Source organism: Apteryx mantelli, chromosome 6 (genome assembly GCF_036417845.1).
Source record: "Apteryx mantelli isolate bAptMan1 chromosome 6, bAptMan1.hap1, whole genome shotgun sequence".
Taxonomy (NCBI): domain Eukaryota; kingdom Metazoa; phylum Chordata; class Aves; order Apterygiformes; family Apterygidae; genus Apteryx; species Apteryx mantelli.
Window position 1 is genome coordinate 7,098,409 of NC_089983.1, and position 27,633 is coordinate 7,126,041.

General features: G+C 40.6%; 1 protein-coding gene across 1 annotated transcript in view; it reads right to left on the minus strand.

Annotated features, from left to right (window-relative positions):
• LOC136992338 (double-stranded RNA-specific editase 1-like) overlaps positions 1-26,661 on the minus strand; it is a 48,261-nt gene extending 21,600 nt beyond the window's left edge. The window contains exons 1-6 of the mRNA XM_067298679.1: positions 26,567-26,661; positions 23,655-24,589; positions 9,553-9,667; positions 5,231-5,399; positions 4,542-4,690; positions 3,761-3,929 (exon numbers count right to left, since the gene is read on the minus strand). Of these exons, the coding sequence (XP_067154780.1) occupies positions 3,761-3,929; positions 4,542-4,690; positions 5,231-5,399; positions 9,553-9,667; positions 23,655-24,589; positions 26,567-26,594 (1,565 nt within the window). The 5' untranslated portion in view covers positions 26,595-26,661. The remainder of the gene's footprint in view (positions 1-3,760; positions 3,930-4,541; positions 4,691-5,230; positions 5,400-9,552; positions 9,668-23,654; positions 24,590-26,566) is intronic.
• Positions 26,662-27,633: the final 972 nt, after the last annotated feature.

Genomic DNA, 27,633 nt, shown 5'->3' on the forward strand with positions numbered 1-27,633 from the left:
TTAGCTAAATCGGAAAGCTGCAGCTGAATCTAGGCTGGCAACCACAATGCTCTGACTTGTCCCATCTTTTCTGCTGTTGCCTGGGTTTGCTGCATGCTGCCAAGCCTGAGCCAGGACTCAGGTCACTGGTCTTACTGGTTAGGACTTAGATACCTCATCTTGGGTAGTTGTTTCCTTCCACTTTCCCTGAGGTGTTTTTTTTTTTTTTTTTTTTTTAATCTAGGTGCCACACAGTCACCACATATCAAAATTAATACATTCAAATAGACCACTGTTATTTTGATTGAGAATTGATGAGAAGATTGTTCTTTCTACTGCTATTCAGAGATCATACTAACTCAGCTGTGAAGCTCTCCTTTTGGAAATCACTTTCAAACCAGAAAAATACTGGACGAGAATGAATATAACTGCAGAATACACAGCCTTTAGTGAGCAAAGCCATTCAAGAGATGGACATAAAGACTGAGTTAGGAACTTCCATTCGGATCTTCTACTCTGAATAAACACAAGACAAGAAAAGGCCAATGTGTAGGCAGGCGGTGTTCTTTCACTCAACAGATTATCAGAAATAATTATTTTTCCCCTTTTGGACAAAAAGGGAACAAGCGACTTCCCCCTTAGTAACTGGATCTAACGTTAAACCATTTCTCAATTCCTGGATCATTCCTAGGAATAAAACACGGAGAAAAACGTTCTGTTCTTCTCAGCAAGACAATAAAACATACTCCATCTATGACTGGAATGTTTTATGAGAACTTCAAGCAATTATCTGAAGCCAAAATACACATATATGGAACAAATTCAGGATACATTTAAAACAAATCTATGAATACTAATGTTCCAAACCAATTATTCTGGTCATAGAAATCACCGTTACACTGCCCTCGAATGACATCACGTGCTAAACACATTAGGAATAATCCAGTTCGAATGCTTCTGATCCAAGGTGGGCTTACATCTACTGTTACATATACAGACCTTTTGCTGTTCTCCAGGTTTACACCACATGATATCACTACAGGTTAGAGTTTGGTGCCCTGGCAGGGACCCCCCACCACTCCTTCCTCCCTAAAGCAGAACTTTCAGATTTCTTGATCGTTTTTGTCTTTTCTCCCCTACCTCTCCAGCATTCTCCCAACACAAGCACGAGGTGAAAGAAGGTTACAAAAGCAAGAACAGAGGGAGATGAGCAGTCAGAGTAAAGCGAGGACTTTCTGAGGCAAAATCTACAGGGCTGTTTCACAACTTCTTGCTCTCTCACTTCCCAGGTGACTGGGAAGGGAGCTAAACCACCACCTTGCCTTTACCACTGCGATAATGAGAGAAGACTGGCAGAGAACAGCAGGACTGTCCCTTCAGGAGGATGTTTTGGTGGCGTAAGGAGTGCTGAGTATCTGCCACTGGAGAAGCCAGGGAAGAAAAGGCGAGCTGAGCTCTCGGGGAAAACAGCAGACCAACATCATTCTACAGCCAAAGCCCATTTCATGAGTCCTATCCCAGTCCATGGCAGAATCCAACCCAGAGCTTCGTGAATTTAAGTTTGCCAACTTGCAGTCAGAACGTAAAGAGAAACCAGAGGAAGCCCACAGATGAGTATCAAAGCTCATCCCCTTACTACCGGTGGGCTTGGCACTCCACCGCAGTGGAAAGCAGCCGCTGGAGAGCCTGTACTTGTCAGCAACTCTTCACTGGAACGGAGAAGTAAAACAGAAAGGTTGCAAGTTCCTTAGATACTCCTAACCGGCTCAGGATGGGGTAGACAACAGGCTGCAACAAAGCACTCAGAGGCTTGAAGTAACAGGTTGGATTATACAAGGGAGCTGTTCAGAAATCAATAATTTTAATACACTGGATTCCCCACGTAATCCTGCACAAAGAGAATTTACCCCTATATTGTCTAGGCTGGAAGATTTATTGTGCAAAGAAATGCAATCTTTAGCAAAATAAAGCTTTGGTTTGACCGTGAGTTTGACTTAAGAGGTACTTAGTAGGTTTTTATTAAAGAAATTATTTCTGTGCCATAGGAGCAAGTTAGCCTGACTGAAAATTTAGTGACACCTGAAAGGGCTAAATTGTTCTGTAGTACTGAATATTGGAAACTACATAGCAATGCATTCTTTCAAATTTAAATGGACAAAACATGATCATAAGTGTCAGGGAAATTAAAAAAAATAAAAGCAGAAGAAGAAGAAGGAGGAGATGGAAAAAAAAAAGAAAAAAGAATATGAAAATTTGGGCCTCCTTACCCGTCATATAGTCTTTGCTCTGTGTCAAAGGATTCTATTTGCTTCCTTCACTGGCACAAACAAAATTATTCCCATTAGCCCCAAGGAGAGGTGACAGCTAGCTAGGCAAGCGTGAGATGGATTCTGTTCTGCATCACACAAAATCAACAAAATAGTCAAATGTGTTCTAGCTCAAGAACTCGCTTCATTTTTTATTTTCACTAATAGCAATGATGACGTGATAAAAGAAGTCAAATGAATGCAGCATGATTACCATATTGGACGGCTGAAAGAAGTCACTGATGTGAAGCTGGCAAACCTGCTTGGTGAGTTATTGATAAAATTCTAAAAGAAACTTAAATGCCATTTTTATAGAATTATTTTTCAACAACCCACTGTCCTCACTTCAAAAAGGCCCTGGCCATTTATGTCAGAGGGATTTAAAAATAACAAAGAAAAACGTCTTTATTCAGTAGAGATGTTGATTGCTTGAGACAAGACTAGAGGAAAAAAACAATTACATAACCTTCACCCTGTATCGTTAATTTGGTATACACAGTGTACAACAAATAAGTTCTGACTTATTTTCTGTGTTAAAATATGCTCAACAAATTTTGAATCAAACTAACCGTGACTTGACAAAAATGCATAGCTATTTTTATTAAAAATTAAGCTAAAAACATCAGCTGAAAAACTTGGCATTTCTCTTACACATTTTATGAAAGCATAGAGAGGCTGAAAACATACAGACTCATTTTGAAAAATCATGCTACAATTTTCTAGGAAGTCTCCCATGCTTCTGATACTATTTAAAGGACACTTGCTAAATTGTAGGTGAATCTTTTGTCTATGCCCAATTAAAAAGAAAACTGAAAAATTAAATAATAAAAGAAAAAAGAGTAAATCAGATAAATGTACATAAAAGAACTAATGTTAGAAAACATATTATTTTAATTACAGTTCAACCATTTAAGTAAAAACATTTCAAATAAAATTTAAATCATTTTCAAGTTACAATTTAAAAGTGCCCATCAATTAACATGTTTTTAACTGAAACATTTCTTCCTTGTATGAAACAATGTAATTCTAAATCCATCCATGGAACACACATGTATCTCTAATATACAAAGATGTAAATACATCAGAGGAAGTTATCCAATATGACTTGTGTAATGTACTTATTGCACTGTTTTGCTAATGCCGTATTATGTTAGGCCAAAAAAAAAAAAAAAAAAAAAAAAACATTCCTCTGATATTTTCCAGTGATATAAACACAAAACAAAGCTGTCCTGACTTTAAGTGGCTGGAATGACAGATAATTTTTCCACCCCACCTATGAAGCCAGCAGAAGGTCTGACACCAATCGCAGGTGAAGAATCAGAGCTTTATTAATGGTTATAGCCCCCCTCGCACTACGCTTAAGCAGTGAAACCCATTGATAACCTGCACATTCATTGCACATGTCATGCACACCTGCCTTTTTTATTCAGCAATAAAAAAAACAATACCACAGAAACCAATTAGTAATATCTCACCTAGCTATCTTGTCACTGCATGACATGGTAAGTAGCCTTTCTCCTTGCAATACTCCATCCCACGTCTGGATAGTGGTAGTAGATCTCACAGGAATTGTCCCTTCCCCAGATTCGATTTTTGTCCGTAGCTGTCCTCTTGCTTTGCGGTTTGGATGTCTGTCCCCTTGATCTATATGACAAAAAGTGCTCACCATCAACTCAGAAATACTCTCAACATACTTTATATATGGCATTAAAATAAGAACAGTCAATTAAAGACACTTGCCTGCGTAATTGTTAACTTGCGTAACAATTTCTATTGCTCCTTTCAATTTAGCTACAGCATCAAACATCTCTCTTGTACACCGTGTCTCCTAAAATGCATTCGCAATTGAACCAAGCTTTCCATGAAGGAACAATTAATATGTAGCAGGTAGTTCTTAAATTCTATTCTGCACATTATAGTATTAGAATGAAGTCAAGCAGCAGATCAAGAAATGAGCAGGCAGACAACAACCATTAAGAGACAGCAATATTAAAATGGCCTGGTTAGTTCTGTAAGGATACTTGCTGACACGCTGGCTTATCTTTACTAATTTTCAGCCTCTTCAAGCCCAGGTGGTTGATCTGCCTATACTTAACTTCTGTGATACAGGAAGAATTACTCGGATTTTCTGGAGAGACCTTTTTCTAACACACATCTACACAAAAAGGAAAGAAGACACCTAAGCTCTAACTGTGCCACTTGTATGTGATCAAATACGCTTTAGACTCCACAGCTTTAATATGATTGCTGTCATACCCTCTTGTGCTGCTTCATGGGGTGAGAAAATCCTAGCATCGCCACAAGGAGACGTACTGATATAGAGATGAAACTGCACATTCTCCTTCAGTTTAAACCCGCCGCGTTCAGATTTGATAAAAATGGATTTTTGCTGATCTTCTTTATTGCTGAAATAGAGAAGAAAGCTATAGTCAAAACTGAAATAAACACATAAGTAATGTAAACTGCTCAGTCTCAATAGACATTAAAATGATTACAGTATGTCTAGACATGGTTATAACTCTAACAGTTATTAGAAATAACAAAATGAAGAGACACTAGAGACAAGAAAGAGAGAGCCCTCGACGTTCCCAGTGAACTTTTAGAGACTTATCAGGAAATGAAACTTCACATATTTGCTAGCCCAGATTATTTTGATTTACATGTTTATAGCTTACAAAAAGATTCCCAAATACTTTTTTCCACGCTTCCCTCCCCAGGTTCACACCTAGTTGAACACACGTTTTGTTAAAGTTAAACTTTATGGGAAATGGCCTGAAGTGCTCAGTTACGCTTTCTAATGTAAGAGAGATTACTTCACATACTAGCTTGTTTCAGCAGGGTATTTCAGGACAATTGTTTCACATTCAAATAAATATAAGACAAGTGTTTAAGACAGCTTTTCAGTTTGGTGGTGTTAGTTCATCTTCTGTTTCTCTCAAGCTTACCTTAGATAAAGCTCAAGTTGAGTATATAGAAATTTAAGCAGGCACCGGCGAGATACAATTTCTGCATGGCAATCATTTAATGCAAGACCACGATCGCTCATATATTCACCATTGATGCATTTTGTTCCTGTAGAAACACTTATTACCAGAGCGTCTTTCACATCTGTACCTGCAAAACAAAATTTCAAAATTTTAATTTCGGCAATTAAAAATCACAGTCATTCTAGCAAGAGATTTCTTCCCGCAAAATTCAAACAATGCTTCTTTCTGCGTTTTCCTTTCAAAAAAATTGGTTCTTTTTCCAATACTTTCTTTATAGCAAAAGCTTCACTCAGACCTGTCCTCCCTGCGCCTATACCAGCATGGTCTATGGTTCACGTGAGTTCTTCATTTCGGAGTTCAGACTAGTTAGAAATTGAAAACTTGCAAGGAAAACATTGCTGCTTCAGGAAGAGATATTAAAGCCTGAACTCCAAAGACACTGCTTTTTTCTGAGACACGGTTGGCCCGCTAGCTTGCAGCACATACCTCTTGGCTACACATGCAGATATCCACTGTGATTTTAGAAATTTGTCTTATTAAAAGGCACTGATTTATTAAAAAACAACACATTTTGATTGGGTATTAAGCCAAGAACAGGAAAGGTAGAACTACAGTAGGAAGGAAGATTAAATGCTTAAACCGCTGCAAAGCTTATCAGCAGTATAATATTTCTAGAGATATAGTCCTTGATGTTAAATAATTCTGCACAGAACAACTAGATGTGAAATCTTTAAAAATATTTTGTGTTTTATAGTCAGAAAACTGCCTCTGTCACAAAAAATAGAGGTCAGCTGTATGAAGAATTCAGAAAGGCAGGTCCAAAATGTTACATCCCTCTAGCAAAACAGAGCAAAAAGCCCCAACAAGCCACACGCTAATTCCTTCGAAGTTCACAACGCTTGATCAGCAGAGGCAGAAAGCGGCCAGCCCTGCCAAATGCCCTCTGCTATCTTCCTGCCGCAGAATAGTTATTAGAGTAAGTAAAAGTCGAGAAACCACATTCTACACACCGACCCCAAAACAGATTTAACCGGACTTTAGGCACCTAAGGCTTAGGATCCTCCCCTTAATGTGAGCTCAGTTCCCAGGGGTGCCTATACAGAGGGAGCCTGCTACAGTGTAGAGCCAGATGTGATGCACGTCCCATCCACAGCTGTGCCAGCTCCGACTCTGGAGCGGCTTGTTCGCACTCCTGTACTGCTGGCACACCTCTGGGCAAACATGCGGTGAGCTGGATGGGGAAGATAGCCGTTGTTTTGAATGCAATTCAGGGCCCTAGTACTGTTCACCACCTGATTGCCCTATGGCAGTGCCAATATACGGGGCAGAACAAGTAATTAGTAAGGGGATGAGTGGCACGGAACAGGACGGGTTGTTTGAGCTGTCACTGTTGATGAAATAAATCCTAACCGAAGTACAGCCTTCGCAAAAATGAATACGAGCCCAGCTTGCCCTCCTATGGGGCTGAGATAAAACCAAGGAGGAGAGATGGGGAGGTGCTCCACCACCTCAAAATCAGTAGAAATAAAGCTTAACGTGTGGAAGGGGCCACGGTTAGTCACTTGAGAATCAAGAAGCCATAACCAGCTCTCTGGTGGGACTCGTCCGTGATACGTACCAGCTCCAGGGGAGAGTCTGGTCCCAGATATTGTAGCGAAACATACAGCCTTTGTATTTTCTAAGCATATATTTCTGCCAAATACTTACTAGAGTCACTACCTAGAGAAACGTAGCTTAGTTAGCTCAAGGTTCATTTTAGTCAGCTGGCATTTTGATAGAATTTACTTTTTTGTTATTTACCAAACAGCCAAGAGAAGAAATGTTCAAATAAAACACGCAGCAGATCAAAAACTTGGCACTTTCAAATGAAAAGAAAGGGGCCGAGCGAAATGAAAGTATTGGACAAAGCCTTCAGCCCAAGTCATCCTGATGCCCCCGTGTAGCGACAGGTACCTCTCTTCTCTGTGTGTTCACTGTGGCTTTGCAGAGGCTATTTTTAATCTGAAAACCTTGAACTCGTGCAGAAATTTCCTAGCGTTTTTCTGAGGTCTAACACAGGGAACAGAACAAATCCAGGTGGAGATTTATGAAGGGAACAGTGACATTACGAGAACTTCAGCAGTTGCCCTGCTGGCCCTCGGCAGCACAAGCTGGTACAGGCTCCCCTGCTACGAGCCATCATGGCCAACGGCATTCCTGTTCGGGATATTCAGTGTCTCATGTCAGGGGAAGCTGTTCTCTAAGGCTGGGCGTCAGGGTCACCTAATTCTAGGGATTCCCCAGACACTTAACGCATCCATACAAAGCCGTTTTCTAATAACGTGCAAAGCTATTTCTTCAGTTAATCAAAATGTAGTCACATGTTAATTAAGGCTTTTGATTCTTTGGGCACATGGCTCCTCTGGGAATCTTGGACACAGGGCTGTAATTACAGTAACAACTTTTTCAACATTATACAATAATCTAAAATAAAACTACAGCATGTTCTTCACAGATAGATCATCAGGATGAGGGACTAGCAATGTCTCACTGGACAGACTTTGGGGAACAGTTTTACCCCACTTATACTTTGTATTTACTTGGAGCACAAAGTATGTGCGTGGAAGGGATCTTTGATGAGCTTATGTTTAAGCACCTGTACTAAAACCGAACCCCTTACTTTCTGGATCACATAATACTTCATGAGAATTTGGGACATCATAAAGGTTAGGGCAGAATGATCTCTTCTGGCACTAAAGATAATTCAGTGTTTTTTAAATTAATTTTAGAAATGGTCAAACCCATCAAGTTTCCTTCTCTTAGACTTGCCAGGCTTTCAAGCAGTTTCTTGCATTTACCAGCGTAGTCTCCGAGGCTTATGGTTAGGATGCAGAATACCAGACCGAAAACGTCATAGCCACGTGAGGCAAAGCAGCTGAACCAGTACCAAATAACTTTACTGGCAGCAATCTGTACAAAACCTTCACTCTGACAGAAGCAATGCCCAATTTGCTAACACACGCGCACCGCTCTCCATTAGGTTCTGCACAGTGAAGCCATCAGCCCTTCTGCCGGTTCCACGTGCTTGTCAGGTGGATTCACAAATGCAGCCCATTGAGATGCCAGCAGGAGTACTGGACCTGCTCAGGTCCTGGGGAAACCCAGATAAGAGGGGTCAGCACTGAGAGCCCAAGGAGCACTGCCTTCACAGCAGCAGCCTCCTGAATGCACACAAGTGTGAATCCCAGAGGCCTGAAAAAGACCATGATGAGCCTACAAAGAGGACAAGAATAACCACGAATGAACTGCCCCAACTGCAAGAAGTCTTAGTGCATCCTAAATGGGGATGCGGCCAAAGCTCCCGGATACCTCGAAAATTCTGTGAAGCAGTCTGTGGGACTATCCTTTGTTATAAAGCAATCTCATTTCTTCCAAGAAGGAGGAGAAGAATAAAAATGACAATTCAAACATGGTGGGAGAGGAGATCTTGCTCTGACTTGTACAGCTAATAGGGTATTTCATGACAGGTCCAAAATGAACTTCAGTCCAATCAAGTGACCAACTGGACTAAAGGCAAGGATAAATCTTAACATAAGGAAAATTCAGCAGCAGCACAGATGCAGATCAGCTTACGGTGGAATTTCACTTTTGATCCAACTGATCCGGCAGAGCACAGATCTCATGTGAGCAATCACAAAAGCACAACCTTGCTGCTGGTTGTGCATGCACACTAGTGTCAGCTGCTCAAACAGAAGCTGCTTTCAGCAAGTATTTTTACTAAAATGACCGAGACACTAAGCACCAAGAAAGAAATATTGCAAGAATAACTAAATAAAGCGCAAAGTCCTAAGGACTTGGAAAGCAAGCATAATTTATAACATTATATGCCAAAACAGAAGATACTGTCTATGTGACTAATGTGCTGAATGTTATGTTTACATTTATTTCCAAAAAGGTGCATAATTCATTTCAAAAGATACATGTGTTTTATAGAATACGATTTATCTCAGAAGTCTCAATTAGAAGTCTCAAATATCTCAGAAGTCTCAGGCATCTCTACCTGTACAGAATATAGGAACTTTGTTGAAATAGAAGTATTCGCAGGTAGAATTTTCTTGTAATCACATTTAACCAAGATCCAAGTGCCTTAAACACAACAGTTTGAAGATTAAACAGTAATATATTTCAATACTGGTTGAGTGAAGAAAAGATACGGTTTCTTAGAATACATCCAGAGTTCTGGTATTTAAGCAGTTAAAATGGTGTGGGTGGGTGGGTGGTTTTTTTTTTTTTTTTTTTACCTGTTGTCATCACAATTCCAGCAAGGACTTTCCTCCGTGCATGTGGAGATGTGAAATTTTCTGTCAAATCACTGAATTTATCTACAACCAAGCATGCAACAGCATCAGCTAAAACCTGTAAAATCACAGAAATGCACGTTAGGAAATTAAACAAATAATAAAACCATTAGGTTATAAAGATCTGCACTTGTACTGATTTGACATAATAGATTAAAAGAGTTTGCATCGTTCATTTTTAGAAGATTGATGGGACAAAGATTTTCAAGTTCTGCAGTGCGTCCAGGAGCTATCTAGGGTCCAATTTTCAGTTATACTGAACTCTCATAGCTCTCTGTAGGCTAAACTGGAGCTCTGTGTGCTCTGCATCTACAAAAACAGGGTCAGACAGCCTTAAGCCAAGAATCAAAACAGCTAATGTTCATGATTGTTATGAACATTTGAGGCTTATGAGAACAACTGAATAGACAGTTGAGTCAATATTTTCATGCTCAAACCTCAAAACACATCAGTTCAGTATCCTAAACATTGGACCTGACAAGAGGATTGAAGTGCAAAAACCAGCCTCTTCAAACCATCATATAAACCTTTTATAACCATGGAATTAATTATGCAGTTATTACATAAATAAGAATGAATCCATTTTCAACAGTAGTTAAATTTTATATTTTTATTTTTACAAGACATATGCAAATTTAGGAATGGAAAATGTCAACATATAACCCAAAACAAGCCATCAAAAATTAGGAAGATTCATCTCTCTCACCTTCGGGAAAACTTGAATAATAGATACATCCTTATAATTTGCCAACAGGGTTGGCAAGCAACATGGGTCATACTGTAAGGGTGAATAATTTCTAATATTAAGGGAAACTTCAAAATACCAGTCCTGCTTTTGTTGAACTCTGCCGATGGTTCAGTTCAACACTGCAGCTAATCTCACCCGATGTTCTTAAGGCGGTTGGAACCATAACAGCTAGAGGAAATGAGTCAAAATCAAAATCTTGAATTTTCACCTGAAAAGAAACTGAAAACCAGGGCAAACCATGCAACAACATTGCCTTTGAGGAAAAACACTGGTTAATGCCTGTACTTGGTACTGGCTAAGTAGTTTTCACATGCACTCCATGAAGCGCAATACCCCAGCAGTGTGCATGGCAGCACAGTTATTTATTCCAAAAGAAATGGCTGAGTATGGCAAGTTACACGTTCAAAAAGAAACAGCTGTAATCTAGATACATAAAGAAAGAGAAAAACCTTCTTAGGCATCTTCCTCTTATTTAGAGGAAGTAGGAATGCCCATTAAAACAGGCTCTTTAAGGCTGATTGGGCTGTTTCAGACACCATCACACCACCCAGGCACAAAGAAAGAAGCCCAAAGCTAGTACGGGAGATGTGGCAGCTCATTCTCACCTGTCTCCCACCAGGATCAGCATCAGGATCCAAAGAGAGAGGGAGAACTGAGAGCTGGGGAGGGAACCCAGTCCAGACCACGGACCCCTGCAGATGGGTGTCCAGCTGTAAGCTGCTAGCTAAGCTCTTGTTACAGTCAACAGAGATGCAGTCAACATGGTGGACCATTCAGCTCTCCCTCAACAGACTGCCTGTATTTGATCAGCTGAGCCACCCTCCAGACTTCACTGAGCAGCTCTCCATTGACTATAACGGCAGCTCGGACACTCATGAACACAGAAACACCTAGGCTTAATATTTTTGACTACGTGTAGCAGTCTATAGTTTGGAGCCAAATCCCATCGCTGAAGTCCCAGGTATAAAGAGCTCAGTTCGGTTGTCCATGTGTTGCCCCCAGCGGTACCCGAGATGCTGTGCAGTAACCACCTGGCCCACGATGCTCTAGAAGAGCACAGGTCCTGTGTCTTATCTGCCAGTGCTATGCAGATGTCTTTGGTATCCAAGAGCATTGAATGTGGTGCTAAACACATGCGTGGGCAAGTAAATCAAGCCCAAAAGGACTCTTGAGACTGAGAAGATTCTGCTTACTAACTACCTTTGGGCCCCTTCAGTAATGGAAGAAAATCACCGTTCTCCTTCCTCCTAGATAGGGTCCAAGGCAAACCAACAGTGCTGATGGGCAACAGTACACAGATCTGTGTGGAGGGATCCAGTTGAATCTAAACAAAAACTTAAACATAATTGGATCTAAAAACGCATTGCCAGGGTCAAAAAAACCAGAGGGCTGCAAGACTGTCAGCTCAATTCTCCACCATCATCTTTGCAAAGCCCGTAAGAGCTGACAGCCCGGAAACAACATGAAGGAATTCTCAATGTTAACCCCCTTCTGGGAGAGCTTTAGCAGCCAAGGAAGAAATAGCTACAGCCTGTGTGTCATAATTTCCAAGCTCTACGGCTTTTTCCAGAAGCCTACTGGAAACAAAGACTAGTAGTCAGTGGTGACGGAGGTCGCATTTATCCTAAGCTTCAGTCAATGTTTTGCATTGCACAGTTTGCAGGTTTTAAGAGCCCCAACACTCCAACTACGAATTTTCATGATGCATTTGAATAGACTACAACTCAGAAACTCTTATCTCACTAATGCAAACAAAGTATTTCTGACGCTGGACCCAAAATTCTGTCATAATCTGTGCTACAATAGCATCATGATCAAATGACACAAAATTTAATTGTGCCAGTCCCAGAACTTATATAATGCAGTAAATAAGAGTGAAACTTTGCAGGATGAAAGACTATAAGGTAAATAAATACACAAGAAGCAAAACAGTAAATGCCAACAGTTCTATACTCATCTTGGTATTAGAAATGGAAAATTAAGACACACGTAGCTTAAATAATTAACCTGCCTACAGCTACATGGCAGACCACCGCGGGGAAAGAACTGAACAAAGATCAGAGTCCCATTCCAACACTTTAGCCACAAACCCGCTGCGTAGTTTGCTGATAATGCTTCCTAGTTGCAAGTTTCATGCTCTCATTTCTAAAAAATCATACCTAATTTTCTACTGTGCTTTACATCAGACATACTGGAGCTTCCAGGAGAATATGGCTGGTAGCTGACCAGCTATCAAGCAACGCATAACCATGCTGATCAATGTTACGAGAGAACATATTATTGCAGAAGTAGTGAAAAACTTCTCCGAATACTGATGCACCCTAACCACAAACAGAACAGATGCTTCAGGGACAGCATGTTGAACCAAAGCATCAGCATGCCAGAAAGGCTTGCTGTTCAGGTAACAAAAAATATGGATTATTCCTTCTTTGTAAAAATTAAGCGTGGTCTGAAAGAGTCTTCTCAAACACTTGCCTGCATAAAAATGCCGCATATCAGAAATGGTGCTCACAAAACCTTGAGCCAAAAACCACCGGTAGTAAAAGGGAAAGGTACAGAAATGCTTCTTTCAGGATCTCTGAACATCGCTTCCTTATGTAGCTCCTCAGTCCAGATGGCTAAATGGAGGCTGATCTGCAGAGGCCTGTAATCTCCCCATTTCATAGGGAACCAGCACCGCTTGATGAGGCTTTTTGTCATGGGGCAGGAACTCAAACTTCTAGGCATTTCTGGGAATATACCCATGGACAAGTTATCTGCCAGTACTGCTGATAAAAGGGTATTACAGGCTCCGATAGCTACTTGACAAGTAATTGGGTGGAATGCTCATATATAGGGTTTATATATATATGTGTGTGTGTGTGTATGTATGTGTATATATATATATGTATATATAGCTTTTTCTGACAAGATTATTTCTTACATAATTGGTGAAGTAGATATAACCACAGTGTTAGTATACAAATGAGAATACGGTGAGTCTTTCTGGGAAAATGTAAGCTTATGCAGAAGGATGGGGCTGCATCTCAAACAACGTGGAACTAAGCTGCTGGCAAAGAAACCTAAAAACGCTTGAATGAATTATAAAATAAGACCCTGGAGAGCGTTGATAAGAAGAACTAAGCAGAACTCAAGCTAGACAAAAATGTCCACTAGAGATGTGAACAACACAGAAGAAACTGTGAGGGAGGGAAAAAAGAAAAGAATTTTACTGATAGAAGCAGGTTAATATATTAAAGATGTTATTGATCTGATATCCAAGTTGCATAAAAACAGGTGCATGGTGAGAAATAAGCACTATTAAATGTCTACAGATTAAGTTGTCAAGATTTTGGTCTTGTATAGGTTTGAAACTGCGGAATACTTACCCAATAAACTAGATATGAACTATCTTTTTCTCTCAAGCAGTCTATTCCATTAAAATAGTAGATTCTTTAAGAGCACTTGTGTCTATTTATGCATTTCATGTGGCTTGCTATGGCTCAGTAAGTCAATAAAGGGAATCGGTGCACAAAATTCATGCATTTTTTCCAATCACCTCAACAAAGATACCACCTCACCTACAAACATGTTTCCCCTAGATCTCCTGGACATACCTCAGGTGGGCAGAAGAGCAGCAGGATGACAAAGAACAAGTCCCGCAAAGTTGCAGTACTGTGTGTTTCAGATTTGTCTCACCACTCTAGACACGCCACTTCCTCACAGCACCGCAAAGCCTTTTCCCACCTGACTTCCACCGGAAAAGATGGAGCGTTTATCTGCTTTAGGTTACATTTGACAATTAGAGAATCAGACTTTTTAGCCTGAATAGACATGCTTTTATCAATAAATTATCTTCTCATTAGATGAGGACTCAAGTCTGGCAATAACTGCTGGGACTTGCCTATTTGTCTGCCCTTCAAAATATTAAAAATAGTAATAAAAGTCCACTGACTGAGATTTTACTGAAACTATAATGGTCATGGCAACAAAAATCTCACCGTTTCCCATAACACTGTAAGTCAAAAACTCTTTGTTTATGACACAACCAATCTGATTCATCTGGAACTTTTGCTGCCTGTTTTCTTACCATCATCTTCATGTCTCAAAAACATGTAAACTACAGGGACACAGCTGGCTGAGCAGCTCAAGGAGACAGCCTCTGCTACTGACGACAGACAGATCCCTAGTATATTGGTTTTTCAAAGGAGCAGTAACTTTCCTCAGAAGAGCTTAGAAATGTGCTGCCTCACTAGCTCTGCAGAGTCAAGGAATAGCGATAGATCATCACAGAATCACAGAACGGTTGAGGTTGGAAGGGACCTCTGGAGATCATCTAACCCAAGCCCCCTGCTCAAGCAGGGTCACCTAGAGCACGTTGCCCAGGATTGCGTCCAGGCAGGTTCTGAATATCTCCAGAGAAGGAGACTCCACACCCTCTCTGGGCTACCTGTGCCAGTGCTCTGTCACCCTCACGGTGAAGAAGTTTTTTCTCATGTTCAGATGGACCTGCCTGTGTTTCAGTTTGTGCCCGTTGCCTCGCGTCCTGTCGCTGGGCACCACTGAAAAGAGTCTGGCTCTGTCCTCTTGACACCCTCCCTTAAGAAACTTGTACACATTGATAAGATCTCCTCTCAGTCTTCTCTTCTCCAGGCTAAACAGGCCCAGCTCTCTCAGCCTTTCCTCATAAGAGAGATGCTCCAGTGACCTTGAAATCAAGGAGGAAGTAATCCAGGACAAGCACTTCCTTCATGCTAAACACAAGATAAAAAACAGATGTCGTGTTTTTATTGCCTATCGCTCACTTTTTCTCTGCAGGCACTTTTGCTGATGCTGGGGCAGGGGAGGAGGGCTCCTAAAGAATAAAGAAAAAGAATCAACGGTGTTTTCTTTCTGTTTATCTATCTGTCATAGGGGCCATGTTGTCAAGAGTGGAGTACCCTACTAGAGATACTTCAAACTCACTTCTGTCACAGAAGAGATTAGAAAGGAGAAGCTCATTTATGGGACTGTGTGTAAATATGAGCTGATGTGATAGGGAACTTGAAGGATTAGTTGTCATAGTCATACACTTCTAATCACGAGCTCCCAATAAAAGAAGATTCTTTTTTTTAATCAGTAAGTATTATTACTTCAGAATATCTTTGCTGCATATTAATGCTTGCAAGAGACTGGTAAACTTTCAGGAAAGTGTGATTTTTTACTAAACGACATTGCTCAACTGTCCCCAGCAAAATGTCACATTGAAGAAAGAGTGCTTTGTAAATATGCAATTGTGGAATGGGACCACCCATAGTTTCCCTCAAGCTTCTCCGCAAAAATAAATAAATAAATAAATAAATAAATAAATAAATAAAATAAAAATCTGCCTGGATACAAAATGCAACCCTCATGGACACACACCACAGGAAATGGAACTCCTCTGGACTAATTATCAAAGCCTAGACATTCCCCCCATAGTCTTCTACATCCCATGCCCCCACATCCAACTGAACCACAAAAACATCACGGCACCTAAGATATGCAAGTAGTGTTCCCATAGTGAAACAATGTCCTGGAAAGGGAAACTACAAGTCTAGTGGTTTGATTTCGATTAAAGGTCGATGCTGCTTTTGGAAAATATTTTAGATAAAGATGTTTGCCTCTGTGGATCATAAGGCGTGGAGGGAAGGGAAGAATCAACCTTTAATACTTGCAAATTCATTCATCTAACAAAGATAGCTGGAAAAAAGTCTGCCTTTACTGTCAGGTATCCAAGAATGCTCTACTCCAAGCTGCAGTATTTCCTGGTACACTTGGTTGGGGGTATCCTGAGATACCCCAACAGGATAGTTTTGTGATGAAAAAACTTTGACCAACCTCTGTATTTCAAAATGGTGAGATAGCTGCTCCCCTAAAAACACTGTGCAGACAGTTGGGCTCTCCTCCATGGCAATCAAGATTGACAGATTCAGGTACAACAGTTTAAAGTTGTCGTTTCAAAAGGTACCTTCTTTGGGAACAACACTGGGTTAAGCTCTTCCTACCTTCTTACAGTCCTCTTCAGCTCCTGGGTTTTGGGGAATAAACTTTCTAGGTGATACCAGCACGAGTGTTTACCCTATGAGCTACATTATGATCAGGGAATAGATCCAGATTAGACAATAATTTTTTGTTATCTTATTTTCAGCTCAAACAAGCATGGAAAATCCTCAGGCCATCACCATTTATCGCTAGCAGTTTCAACCTGGGCAAAACCAGTTTCGGACAGATGCTATGGCAGTACAGCAGAGACAGAAGAGACAACACTACATGTGGGAAAACGTTTTCTGTTCTCCTTAAATTAAGGCTACTATAGCCTCGAAGCTGATCTCTGGGCAAACACTAGAGAAGCTTTTGCATATATATTTGCAGACTTAGGGACAGAAAATCTTTTCAGCGATTCTTAAAAGTTTTGAAGAAAGCAAGCTTGTACTAGCCAATCAATTTTATGGTTTTTCGTATGTTTCCTAGAACCTGAATACGCTTATTATTATTATATTGGGTGCACACTCTAAAATAGTCTCACAAAAGCAGAGTAAAAACAGTAACAGTTGAAGTCTATATGTAACATATGAGCTTACTGAGGTTAACTGTTCCATTTTCTCAAATCCATAGTAATATTTTTAAACTGCTAGTCTCCTGAATTAAAAAAAAAAAAAGAAGAAGAAGAAGAAAAGGAAACTCTTTCCTCAGTGACCCTTTTTATGGCTTCTACAATTAATAAGGATATACTCTGAATTCAGTTTTATAAAAGGGATTCTGAGAAAGGAGGTGGAAGGAGAGACAGAAGAGAGCAGAAGGGAAGGAGCCTGACAGAGCTGAACCTTACTATTGCAAAGGAATTATCAAAGGTAACAAGGGGCGCAAACTGAAGCAAACGGTGCAGGATGTCTCTGAAATGAAGGCTGGAGGTGGGTGAGGAAAGGCGCAGCGGAAGCCTGCCAAGGAGCCCGGCCGCTGGAAGCAAAGAGGCCACAACGCTCAACTTCTCCTCCTCCAGCCGCTTTGGATCGCCTCCAGAAACAACCATGAAGATTTTTCTCTTTCCAAAGAGATATTCCCTCTTGTTTTATTACCTCGTTTAACAGGTCAGTTTAAAGACAAGGACACCAGATGAAAATCACTTCATTAAATGAAATATACTTTAAAGGCTGTAATCCTCAACGCCTGTTATTCTTGATAAGCCTAAGGAAGAAGTAAAAATGAGAGTACAAAACAGCTGCTTAACAATAACTGCTTAATAAGTAGTTATGCGGGCATTCCCAATGCACCCATAAATACACTGCGTTAGAAATCTCTGAACTTCTCTAACTGACCAGACAACTTCAGAGGTGCCTTCATACTTAAACTTAATAGTTTGCAGACCTCAAATTTGTTTTGGGGCTGATAAAAATGTCAGGTTCTGGAAGAAAAAAATCCAAGGACTTGAAGCTCTGCCTCCCCATCAAGCCCAGACCACTGACCTGTCTGGGGGGTGGATCTGTCATATCTCTTTCGGGATCTATTCCATCTCATATAAATAAACATTAATTGAAGCAGAATTTGAACTTTCCTCTCCCATTCTCAAGAAGTGCCCTAACATGAGACACATACAGTTTCTCTACCACCCTCTCCTGTATTAACTCATTTATTCAAAGTTGGATAATTCAAACAAGGAAAGACCCAAAATAGATGACAGTTTGCTCATTGAGGCATGTGAGCTCAAAGCTATTTTGGGTGCATCGTTCCTTTCTCTGGTGCAAGTTACAGTGAAACCAGTTCTTTTCCACATATACAAAACAATTTCAGTTAATAAATATTTTACAGCAATGTTTCAGAAAAAGAAAAAAAACCCTGAAAATCTATGTTTTAAAATATTCTGAACCTTAAAATGTTCAGGTCTGTCTGGATCTGAAGGAAGATCTCAGCAGGAGATCACTCCTACCAAAAGCAGCTGTTCCATCTAGATAAATGCTGGTAAGTACTGAAGCAGTGGTGGACCAAGGGCGCTTCAGGGGTTGACAGCACTCTTGGATCTGAGCGGGGAACTGACCCAAAACTTCCCAAACTTCTGGGCACTCTTTGGAGCGCTAGGGATCTTTCCTCTTCCTCTCAAGCACAAATGTTCTCCCTCAGGTTTATTTCTTCTTACCTTTACAGTTTAGGGCTCATGTGAACTTTCTCACAAGCTGATGAGCACTGGCAGTGTCCACAGTAGGCAAAATCGGGGTCAGCCTGGCACATTATCTCTCCTCTGACAGTGATCAGCATACACAACTCAGAGAAGGTGCAAACATATCTATGCTAATAAAACACGGTAGTTATTTTCTAGTTCTCCATGATAAAAAAGTTTCTTATATTTATTTAAAGAAACTCCAATCAGACAGTAAATTCTCTCATTACTTACACAAATGTATCTTTTTATCTCTTTTAATTCCACCACAATTAATTCAAGACATTACTCACGAATTCCTATGAACATATTCAGCATGATCTTTCTACCAGGTCTGAATTTCTTACATTCTTATTCAACTTTATACATTGAACATATTTCACTAAACACTCTAGGTGTCTTCAAGCATCTCTCCAGAGGAAGTCTTCCCAGACCTTTGATCCCTTGCATCACTTACTTGTACATCGTTTCTGTTTTTTAATACTTCTTTTTTATTCCCTGCCTGCCCCAAATTAGACCAGGATTAAATACTGTACCTCAAGTGAAAATACCCATCACACTATTGGATCTCACTCAATTTTTTCCGTGTAACATTTTGTTTGCACGTATGTCCATAATGATACACAAGCTCTTTCTGCCCTAAGTTGAATTTGCAATAAATGAGGTGAATAATTAAAAGTATTCCCTCTAGTGGATGTTTTAATTATTTTCATCTGCAATTATGCTGCTTATTTATTTAGTTTGTTGCCTTCTCTCACAACTTCTCCAGCTTTCACTAATCTAAATAACTCTTTCCGTAAGATTCAATATTTACAATTTCAATTCCCTCATTCCTATCTCTTCAGTTGTTTCCAGACCCAGCAGTGCTTCCCCTTTGCATCACAACTCATTAGCTATCTTTTTAAGTCAACAGTTTGAGGAAATCTGGGAAATATCATGATAAGCTTCTATGAAGGTTTTCCCAACCCCAGCCACCAGTGGCCCCGAGAGGATACCTACCCTGGCAGAACAGTTTCCATCACAACCACTGGCAGCAGGTGTTGCCTGGACCAGCAGACTTTACTAGAAGTCACAAAGTGCACAATATGCACTGGAAACACTGCAGGAAAAAGTACCAAGCGCCTGGAAAAGTGCATTACTAGGAGGCAGCAGAATTACTGGGGCACACCAGAATGCATTGCAGCAGGTTCAAAACCAACAGGCTGAGATGCTTCTTCCCATAATCCGCACCTAAACTGCAGAACTTAATACTACAAGGTGCTGTGGAAGCTAAAAGTTTACAAAAGTTCAAGAAAGAACTGAAATTCTTGCGGGGGGAGGGAGGGTGTCCTAATCCATCAAGGGCTCTTAAATGGAAAAATGCCATTTTTGGCTAAGAAAATTCTTGAGTTTGGAAGAATATGCTGGGGGAGTGTTGCTAGAGATATGCCCTGTTCTCAGTTTTCTCAAGGCATTTGGTATTGGCCACCGTCCATGCTTGATTTTGCTTTTAGTGACAGCATCAGCCCACCTCTTTCAAACCCTTGCAGCCCTCTTGGGAAGCAGGGAATGTCTAAGGGAAAAGAAAAAAAAAGTAGAGAAAACAAGTGATCTCTGGGACAGCAAAGGACGATTTGGCACCAGGGATAGGCCGATGGGCGAGAAGAAGCTTTGGTCCGGCTCACTATGGCTCTTCCTGGGGTTCAGTGCCTCCAAAATACTCCTTTCTTCAGTAACCTGATTTGGACTTTACGTGGACAATTTGCAAACGCCTGGTTGCAATAGCTACCACACTTCATCTATAAACACATGACACATTTGTCTTCAGAGCAGATTTTAAAATACTGTTCACCTTTCTCTATCTTCTCTATTCAGTTCTCATCAACCTTAAGTGCCTACAGACTCTATAGATCCATGATAAGCCTTAAACATGGATTTTAAACATTTTAACAACATTAACCTAGATGTGTTGAAACATTTAATTTTCTTCCACGGCAAGGAGTGGAAGAGTGCACATTTTGGAGTCCTTGGTATATGCTTTCTCTTACTGCTAATACAGAAGGTTTCACCGGATTGATTTCTTTGTTTTGGAAAAGTAAAGCCCGATATGTAAGACTGACGAAATCTCTTCCACGTTAATACATTGGATGCCAAGGCAATACATACACGAGGCCTGATTTTCGTCAGGACTTCTTCATCTGTTCTGAGGCACATTTTATTAAGCGACTTACTGGTTTCAAGCCACTTTCTCAGCAAAGAGATTCTCCACACCACTGGCAACCTTGCTTCATCCCTCACAAAAGGTCAAGCTGGAAATAAGCAGATATGCTTGCTTTGCACAGACTGATTTTAAATGTATTAAGCCACTGGATTAGCACTTTGATAATCCACTCCACGGCCCAAAAGACTATACCAATGTCCTTTTTATAAGCTCATTTCCAATGTAAACTTTCCTTGTTTCATTTGATAACTTACGCATGTATCTCCAAATTTAACTTCCTCCACAGTGTCTGCAGCTATCAGGTGTGTAATAACTGATATGCATTCCATCCAATACTTACAATCAGCTCCAGAGTAATAATAATCTTTTCTCTCCTCTAAATTCTTTGCACTCTATCAGTTTTTCTCATGAGGCACCACAAATTAACCATAACGTATTAACTATGTATATAGCTAATCTACAGCATATTAGAGATGTCTTAGACTTGTGCAGAGGATGACCACTGACTCTCAGATCCATAATGTAATGCTATCTCAGACTACGCATCTTGAATTGTCCTGTCCTTTTTACCGCACAGCTCTGAACTGAAAATTCATTTTGAACCTGCCACTCAGACAGTAAATTCCAACATCTTTATTGGCATGACTACATCATACCTTTACTCTTTCCATTGAACATTTGGTATCTTGGATTTTTCTCCCCTTGCATGCACCGAGCTTCCGATTTTTCCAACCCAGTTACCATTTTATTTGGTCTAAGGGTTATAACACATCCTATCCCTTTGACGTCACTTCTGTGCTCTCCAGTGTTTGCAGCTTTGCTCATTTTAGGATTATCTCCAAATTTATCATCTTTACACATACTGAATAAGCACTGTGTAAAAAAAGAACAACCCACAAAGAGTATAAAGAAGATAAATAAAGCAAGACCTAATACAAACCCTTAAAAAGTCCCACAAATGCTGAAGTCCCTTATTAACTACTAACTACTAACAGACTGAATTCTTCCTTGATACAATTCCAATAACTTGACAGCTAATTCCAATTGTAATTAAAAGCACATTAATACAACACACCAAAGTGAAGAAAGGACAATAAATTCCTGACTACAAGCTGATCAAAAGACTTCTGAACTACTTCTAAAGCCTGCTGGGCGCTCTTGAGTTTATGCCATGCTCTGTGTCAGGGTAATTCCACAGCCGAGTAGCCTATTCCTTTGCGCACCTGTAACAGATGTAAAACGCAATCTGGTCCTAAAGGACCCTTTGTTCTATACAATATAGATATGAAGGTCAGCATAGGAGCACTGCAAAAAAAATGATTGTGTGTGTTGCTGTTTTGTTATTTAAAAACGCAGCCCAAGGCTCGAATGTCCTGGCCGTCTCCTGCATGAGGGCAAGCGTACCTATAGCAATAGTCGGTTTTACGGTACAGTAGGCTAAGACAGCTGATAGTGATTCACAACATCAGGAATGAAGATTAAAACCTATCCGAAGCTACTCTGAATAATTCTTCCCCACTTCTTATGGCAGTTCCAATTTTGACCATTTTACTGATTCAAGAACTAATACTGTGCAAATCACTAGAGTGAACTACTTTAGCGGCTGGTGCCACAGGCTTTTTAAAAAGCTCTACAGAGAATGTGGTCTGAATTAACTGAAACTACTGAGAAATCATAAACAGAAATAACTAGATGAAATATCACCGTCCTAGATTTGAAAATGCAGGAAACATTCACCGATAATGCAATAATTGTGCAACATAAAAAGACAGCATATATGAGTTTCCAAATGATGCAAATTGTCCAAGCATTTTGAGGGAAAAATGTACCTAAAATATTCACAACCTCAAATTATGTTCTTTAATCCCACTTTCTTGAATGATGCATTGATTTAGACAATAATATTTTATATTTTTAACAAACTCTAAAACCTTCCTTGGGGATAGCAAAGGTCAAAGCCTTGAAAGTCTCATTAAAAAAAGCATACAGAAAGGTGCAAGAAAATAATAGGCAAGTATTGGAATTGAGATAAGCATATGTAATGTTAATATAAAAAGGCCAATGGATGCACTAGAAAGAGGTCATTTGAAAAATGATTACTGGTGTCTGACTGGGGAAAAACAAAAGTACATAAATAAGGGGGAATTTTTCTTGATTAAAAATTTACTCCATTCTAGCTACTTTACATTTCTTGTCTATGTCTGGTATGTTCAATACTTTGCCTAATTCATCTATTATTTGATTTAAACTATTTCTTACCAGATTTACTTGCCAAAGTAATTTTCACATATTTGTCGACTAAAATAATTGTAAATTTCAATTAACTGATTTGATTAGTGCATCATCCTTTAGCTGACAGTTATTTAAAACTCTTCACACATTTCTTGGATACACGCACTGAAAGTCTGGCTTTTATTCAAGTACTGGCTGCAAGGGACCACTGCGCTGGCCTCACTTAACCTGTCCTTGACATTCGCTGTTCAGCACCGTTCATGCCAACAATTTCGGTTTGCAGGAGAGAATGATTTTCTTCTCTAGTAAAAACTGTTGTATCAGATAATCAAATTATTTAAAGCAGTAAAATCCTGACTTGAACTCCATCTGTGCACAGCTGCCTCACACGAGAAAGCCATGATTCAATTTTTTCCCTGATAAAAACTGTAATTTAAGCGGGCACTAAGCTATGCTTTGCATTTTATTACGTGATGTGATTAAGGCTGAAAGGATCAACAAACAAAACCTCTTTGCTGTCCAACGGAACAGAAGGATTTCAGAATACAATGATTTCACGTCGCTGACAGAAGCCGTAAGTGGATAAATCACCCAACAAGACACGCAAGCGGTGTAAACATCAGAAATATGCTTTAAGCTGATTCAAAACAAATGACTCGGATACTCTTGGCAGTCACCGAAATATATGAACAAAAAGCAAATGGGCTCCTCACCTGCGGTAAATGTAATTGGAGCCCCTCGCTAGGGATGGGTTGTCGAGATGGAGTCTGGTCCAGCTGCATGTTAAATAAGGATGCCAGAGCTGACTGAGCAGCCCGAGCTTTTGCGAGCTTTTTATTCCTTCCTGATCCTTCAAAAGTCTGACCATCCACCGCCACTGCCATGACAAAGTTTTTAGCATGGCTTTCCCCACTTTCTGAGAGAAACTCGTACTTCAGCCCTGGCCGCAGCTCGTTCAAGATCATTACAGGGTTCTTTCCACTTGTGGATGGATACGGTGATGGTGCAGGGAGAGGTGACTGCATAAGACTACTAGTTACAGTAGACGTCGACAAACCGTAGTCCCCACTAGAGCTAAAGGATCCATCGCCATTGGACCCTAAATAAAAGGAAGCATCGGAAGGAACTGGAGTTTCAAATCCATTGAAAAGCGTGTCTGGAAAGTCTGCTTGGTCAGACGTAAAGTCTGTGTTCACGGACAGAGTCCTCCCCATTGCTAGATGTGCTTCAGAGGCGTTTGGAAACTGCACGAAAGACCGCAGAGCCTTCTCAGCGGCGTGGAGCTTTGCTTTCTTCTTCGTAGGGCCGGACCCCTCAAAGACCTGTCCGTTAACTTCGACCGCCATCACAAACATGGGGGCATGAACCGGACCCGTCTGGGACAGAAGTTTGTACTGTAAACCAGGTTTTATCTCATTAAGCTGCATCAGGGCATTCTTTGGCAAAACGGGGCCCGGTGTTTTCTTCCTCTTCTTCGGGCGAAATTTGGAGTGGCCATTGTTGCCCTCCTCCAAAGGACGCTTTCTGCTGCTGCTGCTGCTACCACCATTGGAGAGCTGAGTCCCCTCCCCGGGGCCTTGCACACTGCCATCCTTAGGGGGAACGTTGTCCATGTTGCGGTTTTCTTTAACATCAGTGCTGCTTGAACCTGTGGTGCCCAGAAAGAGTAACTTACAATGCCTTCGTTGCAGGATCTTGTAAATGCAAAATTTATAGATTCCTTTATCTATCTTTGTAACTGGTTAAGTGATGTGTGCTCACAGGCTAACGTTTCTGCAGTACAAACGGAGAGCTAGATCTCCTAATAATTCAAGGAATAACATTCAAGAGCGATTTCTGAACTATGCATTTGGTATCTTCCTACAGCAATAAAACACCAAAGCTTTTATTTTGCATTCAAATCACACTGGAACAAAACTTTTACTCATAAATTACATTTGGCCTGAAAAAGGCTTTAGACCAGAAATACAGTTTATACTATTTGCAATATACACCTATAAAACAAAAAATTACCACAAGTAAAATAAAAACAGATGCTGAAGACCAAAAATCAGGAAATTGATATTAAGAGCTATTCCAGGCAAGTTCACTCTTACAGCTGAAGAAAAATGAAGCATTCAAAAACAATTAAGTTTTTTAGTTTTCTTTTTATGATAATCCAACATTTCCCAAGAAAAACATGTTGTAACTTCTTCAAACTGAATTTCACCTGTTCTCTTCTAAAGCTTCCTATAGTGCTGGGCTTCAAAAACATTGCGAGAGATGTAGCATTTAGCCACTGTCATTCAGAGGGAATAAGCAGCCTCACAGCACTTCACCAACGTATTCATTAAGATGGTCACTATATTTGACTCTTTTTGTGCTTAACATATATTTAAACACTTCACTAGGCCAGGGTTGGAACAATTAGCTGTCTAATGAGAACAATCAGGCATCCAAGATACGTGGTGAGCTGAGCACTGTGATTTTTTTTAGCTCCTCCTTTTGCTTTTCCTTCTTCCAGCTTCTGCTCTCCCCCACTTATTTTATGTATGTTGATTCAGCCTCCTTCATTTCTCCCTTCTCCCCCTGAGCCTGCCCATCCTGACCTCTAACTGCACCCTAATGCTTATCATCTGCACTTCCAGCGTTTCTCCCTCTTCCAGATTGTTTTTCTTCTTCCAGTGGCCTCTTCTTACCTCTCTGCCAGCGTGAAAGCTGTGATGGCAGAACGCGGAGGTATCTTGCATTGCGTAACTAACACCCCTGGCAACAAGCAAACCACAAACACTGCAGTCATTCTAAGTGAAAAAGCCCAAGAAGCCCAGAACGATGCTGGCCACCATTAGCATGGTTTGTGCACTACGGACTACAGAAATGGTCCTGTCTTCAACATGTTTGCTTGAGGCACTGTACACACTTGGGGCAGGCCTTTGACCTTTCAAATCAGTACTCTTCCCTCACCATCTCATGTAATCACGATCTTTATTTCCAGGAAGCCTCCTAATGACCTGCCTACTAAAACTGCACAAAAGGCTCTCACCTGGATTGGAAACCTCGCACAAAATCTGCTCTTGAACTAATCTCACCTAGCTCAAGGACAAGGCGACCTGCAACCCTACCTGCGGGTCTTTCGGGAGGTGAGGAATTTGCAGAAGAGCAGCCGGAAAGCCAGGACACACAGTACAGAGCCAGGGCACAGAAAGGGTTCTCTGCGCTACCTACGCTAGCACAGCGGGATGCGTCAGTCCCATATGTGGGATATCGCTGCAGTGTACCAAACTGTTTAATCAATGTGAGAAAACTGTCATCGTTATTTCGTTGCCAGTTCAAAGTAGGAAGAGTCATGTTACAAAACTACAGACTATTTTGAAATATAAATATTTTGCATGATTAGCCAAGTGTTGGAAGAGAAATATGAAACACACACAGGGTAACTAGATTAGTATATAGCCATATGTATTTAAAAGTTCTTTTAGTGCAAAAGCTCTGATTCATTCTTCTATAGCATATTTAAAACATTCAAAGAAACCGTTTTAATTTGTGCTTACAAAATTTCTTCATAGTCACCCGCTGTGCTAGGGAGAGAAAGTCACCTTCAGAAGCGATTACATCATTTATTACTGTGTAAATAAACACGTCTTACTCATGTTTTCTTCATCGTCTACGTCCATTGTGAAATATTTTTGCTGGTTTCTTGGCTGGCGGAGACTGCTTCTGTCTGGAAAACAGAGAATGGGGTTTTTAAGCTTTAATGTGCCAACATACAAGCTAAAGTGATCCATCTCCTTCAGCATCCGCCAGCCTGGGCACTGGCTTTGCTCTGGGCTGCCCCTACGCTTTTCCCCAGTGACCATGGACAGCTCATTCTTCGCATAACCTTTTTCGGTCGTTTCTATTTCTGCAGCTGAGGGGCAGCCTGCAGAACTGCCAATTCTGCAACTTAGGCAAGCATTTTTGCTTTTTCTATGGCAGGCCACAACATTTTTAATCTGAAGATATAGACACGTATCAGAAGTACAACCGTACATAAACCCCATCATCTCGCTGCAAACACAACTTTTCTTCACCAACTATTGCGGGTAACTTCTAGAGTCAGCAGTTTGTGACAGCAACTTCAGACCTGGTTAAGTGAAGAAATGCTCTTCCCGCAGTGAACCAGCAGGACGTCTCAAGGTAAAAACAATGTCAAACCCACTCTGCACGTGAAAGCACAGTTCAAGCAGTCGATACACTGAAGATGCAGGTCTGTTTGGTACCTAACACATGCCGCTCTTTAGGTATTGCTCACAAGTCCAGTAGTCAACAGGGAGCACTGAACCCAGAACCACACGTGAAAGATGTAGAGATGCACACTTCTACCAAAAGATCTGTTGTTACGGTGAGGAGAGTAAAGCGGAGAATTAACCTCTTGGCATCCTTAACTGCAGTGGATCAAACCATGGGAAACCGTCATTTGTTTTGTACTTGCCGATCTGTTGAATTTTGTGTTCGCCTGCCTCTCAGCATTCCTAAAGTATTAGTAGCTAAATCCTGTGCTCTCTGCACTCTGCATTGCGTTATTGCTCTTTTTATGATGCATTTATTTTCTGCGGATTCCTTACCGTAACTGTTTGGAAAGCGTTTGAAGAGAGAATCGTATTGTGCAAATGCAAAACAGTTCTGTGATAATCTAGCCATTCTCTGAAAATTGTCAAGGCCTCTCTTTCAAAG